The 11376-nt window shown below is 43.0% G+C and overlaps 1 protein-coding gene and 1 long non-coding RNA gene across 2 annotated transcripts; both read right to left on the bottom strand.

Moving 5' to 3' along the window:
• Nucleotides 1-445: 445 nt before the first annotated feature.
• On the bottom strand, nt 446-2436 carry LOC119286001 (protein SULFUR DEFICIENCY-INDUCED 2-like). Its single transcript, XM_037565342.1, has 4 exons — nt 2174-2436; nt 1438-1650; nt 1185-1340; nt 446-1063 (listed from the first exon to the last, which is right to left on the bottom strand). Exons 1-4 carry the CDS (start codon nt 2303-2305, stop codon nt 683-685), a joined length of 882 nt encoding a protein of 293 aa, XP_037421239.1. The 5' UTR covers nt 2306-2436; the 3' UTR covers nt 446-682.
• Nucleotides 2437-4967: 2531 nt separating this feature from the next.
• LOC119285997 lies at nt 4968-7372 on the bottom strand. Its single transcript, XR_005140124.1, has 2 exons — nt 6644-7372; nt 4968-5305 (listed from the first exon to the last, which is right to left on the bottom strand). It is a non-coding gene; the product is annotated as an uncharacterized LOC119285997 (long non-coding RNA).
• Between the last annotated feature and the right edge of the window lie 4004 nt (nt 7373-11376).

The following is an 11376-nucleotide window of genomic DNA, read 5'->3' as shown; positions in this document are numbered from 1 at the left end:
GCAAGTCCCTGGCGTTGAAATCCATACTGTAGGTCAAAGAGCATTGCAGAATTCACATCTTTTATTTGGTGTTCTTAGGTGCTTTGTACACATAGTGAGATTATCACTTAAAGGATGTATACAATAACGAACCAAACTCTTGGATTCAACAATCCAACAAATATTGGGATCTCTTATCAGTAATCCAGCACATGTCTATTTTGTGAGTGTATATAGTGCTCTCTTATCTGTATTCAGCACCAGCTGTCTCTTTTACTTGCTCTCAAGTTCTTGACTTTGGCGGTGTTCGCTCAAGCTGGCTCCTGCATGGATGAAATTTTACTTGGTATGCAATATGTTATACTCAGTGTTGGCTTTTAGCAAAAGGAAAAGGAATCATTTCAGTTTTTGCAATTAAAGCAAGTGAGTAATCCACACGACGATTTCACATCGCAAGGAGGTCAAATTAAGCATATCTCTGGGCAAAGACCAGCTGCATTCAAAACTGAAACCACATTATTCCGCAAGGGAACGCTTTGCATCAACCCTAGCTGCTTATGATATCTACAATCTATCAAATCTCTCATTCACACCTGTAACATCCACAAAACCTCCTACATAACCTCCTACATACATGCACATCAACTTCTATTTACCACACGCAAATGCACGTTAAAAGATTAAAAACTGGCGAAGTAACGAATCAACAAGCCATCTGGTCCCTGAATGCATCTAACTCCTCGAATACAGGCAGCCGCCTCGACCTGAACGGTGTCCACTCATTCATCACAAGGTCTAGTCTCTCCATGATCTCTTCAGTGAAACTCAAGCCAATATCAAAGGGCGATGAAACATGTGTAGTCGGACCGAGCTCACTGAGGAGCTGCTCAGCTCGGGCAACCGCCTTGTCGTCATCCACATCCTCGAGTACTTGCACTGCCTCCTGATGCCTGCCCTGCTTGATCAAGCACAGCCCGAGGTTGCACGCCCTGTTGGCATCAGGTACGATAGTCTGGGCCTTCCGATACACCAATTCTGCGGCTTCATAGTTGTTCTGCTGCATGTAAGCCCAGCCAAGGTTACCCTGTGAAATTGCACATCAAAAGTTTCAGTAACCTGAGTATAACTGAATATTGCTGCAGTGACAGACCAAGACATGCCTAATTAGCAATCAGTAAGAGTAACATGGGAGCAGTAACCCGTACCAGAATGCGTGACATCTCCTGCTGGATCGAGACCTGGAACTTCTTGCCGTGGGAGCGGGCCGTCTTGGTGATCTTCCCGTTGAAGGCCTCGCCGAGGCATATCATCTTGAGCTTCTGTTTCAGCAGCTCTATCTGCTCGTCGACTTTTCCGCATTTCTGAAGATCAAAATGAGACATATCAGGTTAGAATAGATGCACGGCCGGATCGATCCTTGAGCAGATTTTTCCTGTGAGACGTGCAAGTTAGACGCACCTTGTAGAGGTCGATGAGCAGGTTGTCGAGGGACTCCTGGGCCTGCCTGGAGCAGAGGTGCCTGAAGGATCTGATGGCCTCTATGGCCTCCTCGGCGCGGTCCTGCTGCTTCATCACCACGGCCATGTCCTTGAGCGCGCTGTCCACCCTGTCCCCGGAGTTGATCGCCTTCCAGAACCACACGATCGACGCCTCCGCGTCCTTCTCCACGAGCTGATCAATCCAAGCCGTTTCACCCAAGTCAGCAACTTAACGTTTGCAGGGAAAAATATTCTCTCTTTTTTTGAGGAAAGGGATTTTTTCTCTCGTTCAACTACTCCTAATCATGAATTATGGTGTAACTGAACTTAATTCGATGTGATTAGAACATAATCATTCAGTAAGCACGCAGGTCGACTCCGCGCGATGGACCACTGCCCATTTGTGGCAACACGGAGAAGTAACCTTAGCACAGTGACCGATTCGGCGAGCAATGGTTTCTTTCGGCCAAGAGGAGCAAAGAAGATTTGACGGCGAGAGCAAGAAGTCAAGAATCGCCCGGAGCCGACGGAAAAGTAGGGAATAATACTGTGATCTGCTTTCATGCTGGCCGTTATCATGATTGGGCAACCGGTGCACAATCAAGGCTACTGCATACAGTATAGTATATTCCAGTTTCCGTTTTAACCACAATAAATCCACTAGAGAGAGGCAGAATTTGCATGGGCAGGAAGGGAGCTGCGAATGATTAACCAACCTGGAGGTGCTTGGCCCGGACGTAGGGGCTGTCGCCGGCGGGCACCTTGTGGACGACGTGGAACAGATCCTTCCTCTCCACACCCCCGCCACCGCCGCCGCCTCTCCTCTTGGAGGGTGGAGGTGCGGCCATGCCGTCGAAGCTGATCCGGAACCGAGGCTGGGGGGGAGAGGGAGAGGGAGAGGAGAACAATGGGCGCGCGCGGATTGCTTGCCGGCTGGTGGTTTGTTTCGCGGGTTGCGGGATCTGGAGGGTGGGAAGGGAGGGAAGAGGGGGCCGCGGGGGATGACGAGGCGGGCGGAGTGGATCTGGACGGGAAGGCGTCCGGGTTCGAGGGCGGGGGCTGGATGGCGACCTGGCCCCCATCCGGCGGTCGGGTGGGCACCACGCGTCCGCTTCCGCAGTGACGTGCTCGCGGCGCCTCGGGCGAGCACCGGGTGTGACGGGCGGCTCGAAGCCTGTTTGATGGGCGTTTAACGAGCTCAACTCCGTCCCGATTGGCCGCATCTTCTAGACGCATGTGCGATGTACTGGTATTCCCTTTTCTTTTCCGAGACAACTAAGAGTATTCCTTTAATTAAAAAAGAAAAAATTCCAAAACATACGTTAAACTTGTAGACGAAAGATAAATCGAACCCTGAGTTTGTAATCTCAAAAATTATTACAACGAACTTTTCGATTCCGGTCTATTTTGAACCTTCAGGGCATTTAGCTGAAATTCGTTGATGTGGCAAGTCAAATTCTAGGATCGTTGATCGCCTAGCTGGACATTAGCATGAATCGGACCGGCCCATTGGCGCAGTTGCTCGCGCTGCTCTGTTTTTTTTTCTTTTTTGTTTCTTTGTTTTTCATTTTTTAGTGATAATATATTTTTAAATATTTTGTAATGACAATTTTTTTAACTACACAAAGCCACTTGTCTTCTATAACGAGAGCGACAAAAAAATACCCTAACTAGAGTGCTTTACAGGCCTCAATCTCGGGATATCGCACCGAAGCGCCTGCAACTAGCCACTCGCTCTGAAGGTTGCTCATGACGATAGATGACGCGACCTTAATAAGAACATATAGGAGCGTTCATATATGTAAACACTTCTTTTATAAAACTCTAAACATTTCTTGAATAAACATGTGAACGATTTCAAAATGCCAATTTTTTAGACGAAAATAATTTACGAAGTTCTATAAATATTTTTTGGAAAATGTGACACAATTTTTGAAAATCCAAACATTTTCCGAAACATGTGAAACTTTTGGAATTCCGAACATCTTTTGACAAATGTGAATTTTTTTTGAAATCACGAACCATTTTTAAAAATGTAATCAGAACTTGAATTTAATTCCAAACACTTTTTGAAAACACGAAACATTTTTCAATTTATAACCAAAAAAGGAAACATGAACATTTCTTGAACTTTTCAACAAATTATGAAATGTGGGAACATTTATTACAATTCTTCGTTTCACGCCAGATGGGCCGGCCCAATTGCGTCTGCGGGCAACAATCCCGGGATTTGGCTCTCCTAGGTCGACAATCCCTACTTGGAAACGCCCTCAAGGTTCAAAATAGCCCGTGATCGTGATTTCAGTGTGTTGATTTCTGGGATTATAAGTTTATGGTTCAATTTAGCTTTTGTCTACAAGTTCAAGGTTTATTTTGGATTTTTTTCATTAAAAAATACTTACTTCCGATAAAGTAATATCACTGTTATATGTGCACCCTGACGTGATAACTTACATATAAACATCAGGTAGTTTCTTTGATCCGGTAGAAAAACAGCCGTCGGCAAACATACCACATTAACTACTTTGTAAACAACCTGATAATTTACGCACAACATAGTTGATAACTCACATACAAACACCATGATAACTATTGACTCCGAGAAAAAGAGTTGTTGAAAAACATATCGCAGTAACTTCTGCGTAAAGAGCATGGTAATATACACACCACAGACATGCTAATTTATGTACAAACACCGTGGTAATGCTTTGATCTGGAGGAAAAAGTTGTTGAAATCTGCCCCGGTAACTTCTGTATAAATAGCATGGTAATTTAATCACCATAGATCTGATAACTTGCATAATAACATCATGATAACTTTGAACCTAGAAAAAAGTTGTTGAAAACATAACCTTGATAACTTTTATGCACATAATATGATGATTTATGCACCGTAGACATGAGAACTTAGGTACAAACACCACGGTAACTTTGACCGGAGATTTTTATAATTGAAAGTATACCCCAAGTAACTTCTGTGTAAATACTTTGGTACTATTAGGAAAAATGCCCGTGCGTTGCAACGGGAAAAAATAACACAAGCTCCTAGCCCAATAATAACCATTGCTCAAGATCCAAACTATACCCTATACCTGTTCTATACATCCTTCATCCTTTATCCTTCATCATAATTGGCGGGAATGAGAATCCTATACCGCATGAACAACTTCAGCATTGCACGACAACGAACAGCAAGAGTGCGCAGTCAAGAAAAAAGCAGGCAAAACAACAAACATGTGTCCGATTGAAAATGCAACTTTAACTATCCGACTGAAACCACAAGCTACAGGCCTGAGAGGACGCACAAATCCTCAACTTAACTAACTGGCCACTTCTATTGCTGGAAAAACATCTCTCTGTAGCACAGTACCATCGGGTGACACCAGCCAGCAGCCAACAAACCAGCTTTGTTCAGTCAAAATTAGATCCCAGATGAATCCCCAAATCAAAGCAGGGTAGCACCACACCAGCAGATTACAACCTGATCATAGAACATGAAGCAAAACATAATTGTGAAAGACTGAAGATTATGTGGGCTTGTTGATTCCAGCCTGGAAATTTGAATCCCTGAAAATAGGGCGGTGTTAAGATGTAGATTTGAGCAAACAGCAAAGTACACATATACATACAGTACAAAATTAAGTATTGCCCCTTATTTCAGTCAGGCTAAACTAAAGTCGTATTAACAGAAATTCTAACTTCTTCCAAAGTGCTAGTCTGGAAGTTAGGCCACAAAATCCACTCAAACTGAATAAAGATACTTTTGAAAGCACATAAAGTACTTCCGATCTCCTCAATTGACCTCTCCAATAGCTTGACTTCTTCACCCTTGTCCTTTCATCTGCTATCTGTAGGAGTACAAAAGAAGGGTTCTAAAAAAAAGGAAAACGGAAGCATTATTAAGAGCAGAAAACAGTAATCAAATAGGCAGATGAACACCTAGCTGGCGTCCGTAGCAATTACTTCCCTTTATTTTGCCATTGCCAAAGCATCTCGAGCTTTTCTCTCAGAGTGGCACCTGAGAGTCACATTATTGCTTCTCTACTGAGAGCTTGGAGAAGTTATTTTGCAAATTTTGAGGCAAGCCGTTCCTTTCATCATCAAGTAAATTTCTCAGCTCAATCAATACTAACTCCAATATTGGAGTGGCATTACTATTATGGGCTAACTCATATTTCATAGAGTAATCAATCTGTTCAATATGGCTGAGCTGAGGTCGCAAATCAGTGTTCTCCATAGAAACTGCATTTGGTTTGCAAACTACACTTGCTGGCTGCTCCTCCAACACCAAAATATTTTCATTACTCTTCATAAATTAAGGATGTGCAGGATTAATCAATTTAAACTCACTGGATTGGATGGATGGAATGTCTAGCTAGTAGGATTAAACAATTGGTCTTTTACTGATTGATTAATTATAGTGAATCAAACATTTGTCTGAATCTTTGCTTCAATGGATGTGCATGATTAATCAGTTAACACTAACAGTGGGGGAGGACATCCTGATGGAGTGGGCGCAACCTACTTAACCTGCAAGCCCCACGAGGCTGATAGAGTGTGTCGACGCGCTGGCTGAGTGTGTTAACACGACAGTAGTTCAATTTCCATAAACCAAACTGAAAATGTGGATGAAGAAGTTAATCGTATAAGCTCATTCAATTTGGCCACAGTATATCACCACAATCAGTTGTTGCACAAAACAGGGAGGCACACTATCTCCAGGTAAATGTCATGCTTTAAGTATATGAAGATTATGGATTTCCCTAACTGCAGTGTACAGCTGAAGGACCAGTTACTTCAGCAAGCAATTATCGTGCAGACATGGAAATCAACCACAAGGTCTTTAAGGACGTCTCAAACTGTTAACACAACCAGAGTTCTATAAACGGAGGTAAAAATTAAGATAGATGAAGAAGCTTATCATATAAACCTATTGAATTTGATCACGGCACAAGTCACTATCCTCGGCAAACGGGGAGGCATATTATCTCCAGGCCTAGTTTTTCCAAATTAATACTTAGTAAATCACATCATGCCAGCTACTTATCAAAATAAAACCAAGCACCTATCTTCTCTGCTTATCACAATTATTGCCAGTAAACTAAAGAAACTAACTATATTTAACAATACGTGCAATGCTCCAAGTTAGCTAGGGACTCAAACCCATGGGATAGATATATATGCACCTGAAATTGGCTGAATTTTGCCTTGGTTTCCCTCTCAAGGGCCAACCCAGAAATAGAGTCAGCAAACTCTATGTATCCTCCATGTCGATATCAACAGAACCTAGGCGGCATCCGCATCCACCGCACTCGCCGTCTGCCCCAACTCTCACCCGCTGCACCATCCATGGTCCGGCCTGAAGCCTTCTCAGCTGATAGCACCCAGCGCCGTTCGCCACAAGGGAGTCCTTCACCTGACACACATCCCACTTCGCTCCAGAACCACCCTTGCAAGACCTCGGGGGTCTCCTCTGTCACATAGCCGACAACTCGCCGCAGCTTGTGCTCCAGAACCACCCCTCCAAGACCTCGACGGTCTCCTCCAAGACCTTGGCCGGCGGCGCTCGGGAATCCGGCGGTCATGGCCGTCTCTCTACGCGCCCGACGACGAGGCGAGGTTGGGGTGGCCGGGAACGGGTAGATCGGAGGCGGGGCAACTTGATCCGGTAGTTGTGGTCGAAGAACCGGTGGCGAACGATGTTCTCCGGCGACGGCGGCGCGGATCCGAGGCCATGGCATGCTCCTGTTCGTTCTGGGGACAGAGAGATCGGGGGATGAGCGAGGTGAGAGGAGACAGAGGAAGAGAGGAGGGAGCAGGGCACGGAGGCACTCATCTTCGGCGAGGATCCGGTCGCCGGCGGGTCGCGAGGTCGAGGCGGCGGCGCGCTCGGGAGCTCGACCTCGGGCGCGTGGCTGCGGAGCGGCGTACGGGCGGGCGGCACTCGACTGGCTTTGGCCCAGATGTTTTCTAACTTGGACTGCGGGTTCATTTCAAAGAAACCGAGGGGCGTTTTTGCAAAAACACGGATGACGTACCACCAGAAGCAATCGCTGGTTTATTAGTAGGTAGAGATAGAGATAGAGATATGCACCACATACCTCATAACTTAGATAGAAAATGTTGCGGTAGCCGATAACTTTGACCCCAAGAAAAATAGTTGTTGTAAACATATACCTCGATAATTTATATGTAAATAGCATGGTAATATACGTACTGCAGACATGCTAACCTATGTAGCCCAAGTGTGATAACTTTTTTACCTGGGAAAAAATGTTAAAAAACACCCCCCGACAACTCATACATAAATAGCATGGTAATACACACATAGCGGAGCAAATAACTTACTTAGCCAAAGTATGGTAACTTTTTGACCGAAAAAAGTAGTTGAAACATAACAACAAGGGATCTAGTTTCGATGGTCTCGTCCTGATAGATCTTTTATGTGAAAATAAATTTTCAGTCGGATCGATAGTTTGAACTATAAAACATTTTGAAGGTTTGAAATATGAGAATCTAAGATGACATTAACTTTGTTGTTCTCTAGTGCATGCATACATGTGCATGTGGATAGAAGGTTGGAGGAATCATTTTTATGCCTAATTTTTCAGTGTAAACAATATGATAAGTTATGTACCACAGCCGTGATAAATTACATGGCATATGCGTGGTAGCTTTTTTTACCCAAAAATAAAAGCCGTCGAAACATATGAACATGAGATTTAGTTTTGGAGATCTCGTCGTGACGAATTCTTTATGTGAAAGCAGTTTTCAATGGTTTGAGCTACAAAACATTTTGAATTTTCAATTATAATAAAATCTTTGCTGACATCATTTGTTCGTCTTATATGCATGAATGCACAATTAAATTTAGTTGGAGACATCCGCATGCAAATTAGTATGAAAAACTAAAGACATCTGTTCACACGGGCACATCCAAGGAACCAAAGATCATTCGGTCATGTTCCTTAGAAATGTAACATTTATCAGATATCCCTTTCATTTAGAAATTAGTTTACGGAGGAAGTAGTATTGTATTTCTTTCCTCACAATAGCACTACTCTACACTAAGGCCAAATCTTTTTTGCGGTGTGTTTCATTCCATTTGGTAAAAATTACACAGTGCTAATCCCTGTGATGCGTACGCTATAAGGCGCGTATGAGGACGCATTCGAGTAGAGGGGGGAGGGGTGTTGCTTAGCCCTCTACCATCGGCTTTTGCCCAGGTACATGCATCCTCTTGGTTGGTGTGGACCAGGTGGGCGTGCCATGGTGCATCATCAAAGATACATGTATTGCAATGTCTCCAAATCGTCCAAGCGGTTAGAGCGATCAATGAGGCGAGGCCCTTGCGATGGCTAGCTAGGGAGTCAGCATGCTGATGCCCACCATGCTTAGAAGCCTATAGATCCATCGTGTGGTTGAATGGTGAGGCGGCACCAGAAAAAGTCGGAGTAGTTTATTGTGTTATCAGACTAGACTATAACATAAAAGCGAGCATTGCAATGCATGTCCATCTTGAGATATGAATGGCAAACACTAAAGGTTAAGTATTAGAAATGAATACTGTATGCACTTTTAGCATCAAGAATATCCAAGCCTCTCCACCATGAGGGAGAAAAAACCTAGATAACTCAATACATGCATGAAAACCATGAGAGAACGTCTTTTATTTCTATGCATCATGCACATGGTTTAAGATGAATTAACACGTGTGTGAATTAACATCACTACTCCACAGATGCGAGAAGTCATATTGGAGTAATCCTGATTAAACGTCAAAAGGACTCTACAAGCAATGGTGTTATTCCTAGGTTGCAAAATTCACCGGATTAATTCCACACGTAACAATTGGATTCTGGTATAAGTCATGTGGATCTCTCGCATGGCTTGTGAGAGGAACAAGAGTTCTTGTGTTAGATTATGTGTAGTATCCAAAGACAAATTTATCTTAAGTATGATATACACCTAAGCAACAACTACATTAAAGGATCAATGTGAGCAGTATGTTATGAGGAACAAGAAGATGAGGATGAATCTTAAGTGAGGAGCTGGGAGATGTATATATCGGACACAATGACATACCATCCCGTGATGCTCCTCTTGTCCTTGCAATCCCCTAAACCCAACCCAAAAAGAGAGATACACACCCATCAAGGGTCTTTCTACTTGTCCTATCTCTCTTCAAGAAGTTGGTAGTTTAAAGGTTTTGTCGTTTGCATTGAACTTTTGAGGGAACTTTTTGCACCATGTCGGTGCTAGAGTGTCACTTTATTATCTTAGAGTGTTTCGATGAGATCGCCAATGGAGATCCCCTATCTCTAGTGTTTGATAGAAGTGACAAAGTCCCTCGTCCAAGATGGAGAAAACTTGGAAAGAATGGCCGAGTGACAAACTTGTATGATAAAGCATACACAAGGAGTTTGAGTTCCTTAGCAATGCACTGTGTATTTCACGAGTCTGCTCAACTATGTGACGATGGTCAACCATTTTGTGGTCATTTTTTTGTGGGGTAACCATTTTGTGGTCATGATACCGCACTATTACATACTACTCACCGCCAACATCGGTTGCGCCGAATTTTGCTTCAAGCTCACCCACAAACATTTGGTATCACGCGTATGTAAATATTCACCTGCCAACTTGTGTTCAATCACGGTAATAATGGAATACACAAAACAGACATCAACCACTTGGTACATGTTCATAACAACAACATTGTTTTGGTATGAGATATCTTGAAGTGCACATCTATAAAGGGTTCGATTTTAGAGCCGCCACAAATCTAGAAATAAAATAGTGAACAAAATATTGATTTAGATTGTTGGAATAGTAATATTTGAATAAGTGTGATGAAATTTCATATCACAAAAAAAAAATTATGGCTAGAGATGGTAATATGTGAGATATTAGAGATGCAAGTCCATGCCAGAAATAAACTAGCACATTAACATATTTGCATATGGAACAAACACAAATACCAGTATCAACATGACAATTAGATATGTGTTGGTCACAAAGGTAACAGAAGCATGCTTTTAGCCGGTGCTCATGGTGGTGAAATCAAAGTGCTCATCACCTTAGTAGTACGACCGAAATGGTTGTAGCCGAAGTAGTCTGATCAAAGAAGTTGTCATAGCCGAAGTAGTCGATTGACAAAGAGGTTGCATACACAGCAGCATAGTTGTATGCACATAGGTGCGAGTATAGTGCTCCAATTTGTCAACCAGTAAACCAACTACAATAATGCTATGTTTTCCATAACCGACCCAAAATATTCATAGCTCTTTATTATTTATCAGAAAATAGAGGCGTGTTATTCTCGAGTCTTTTAGTTGTTAAATCTATTTTCTTTCATCCCCTGCAAGAAGTGGACATTAGGAAATTTAGCCACCGTGTAGGGACATTTTTTGCGTTTTATTTTAGCTAAACACGTTTGGATAGATTGCAAGAGTGGGCCTCTTGTTCAGAGGTATGGGCTAGATAAGCGAGCTTGAGGCTTTGGCTCTCCAGAATGGAGTTTTTTCTTCTGAAATACAACACTTATGTTCTTCTATTAATTAAGAAAGTGGAATTTACTTGCGATCCAGCATAGATGTGCAAGAATACAATATGCCCTATGGAGGTTGCCAGTCTATTCACAGATGAAAAGACTCAAGTATTATGTTCACTGCACGTGATGCATGATAGAATCGCAACAGTTCCTTTTCCAAGAAAGTTGTTCTGGTAAGTGCACCGGAACCTCACGAAAGGGGAGATGGCCTCATTCCTGAGTCTAAACGCACGTTCCTCTGATTCCAGGACAAGAGGAAGTGCTTGAGTCTAAAATATTGAGCAGAGTCATGGTATTCAATGCAAATGCGTCAATTACAGTTGCAACATCACCAAACGAGAAAGACCTCGTGCAGACTTTGGGACT

This window comes from Triticum dicoccoides, chromosome 1A (assembly GCF_002162155.2).
Source record: "Triticum dicoccoides isolate Atlit2015 ecotype Zavitan chromosome 1A, WEW_v2.0, whole genome shotgun sequence".
Lineage (NCBI taxonomy): Eukaryota > Viridiplantae > Streptophyta > Magnoliopsida > Poales > Poaceae > Triticum > Triticum dicoccoides.
The sequence above is the reverse complement of the archived record's forward strand: the minus strand, read 5'-3'. Positions and strand labels throughout refer to the sequence as shown.

What these genes read in the sequence shown, in the direction of transcription:
- LOC119286001 (XM_037565342.1), bottom strand. Translation starts at nt 2,305, where the DNA reads ATGGCCGCACCTCCACCCTCCAAGAGGAGAGGCGGCGGCGGTGGCGGG. An exon ending in TGCTCATCGACCTCTACAAG is followed by an intron (nt 1,341 to 1,437) that starts GTGCGTCTAACT and finishes TTTGATCTTCAG; the next exon opens with AAATGCGGAAAAGTCGACGA. An exon ending in AGGAGATGTCACGCATTCTG is followed by an intron (nt 1,064 to 1,184) that starts GTACGGGTTACT and finishes GCAATTTCACAG; the next exon opens with GGTAACCTTGGCTGGGCTTA.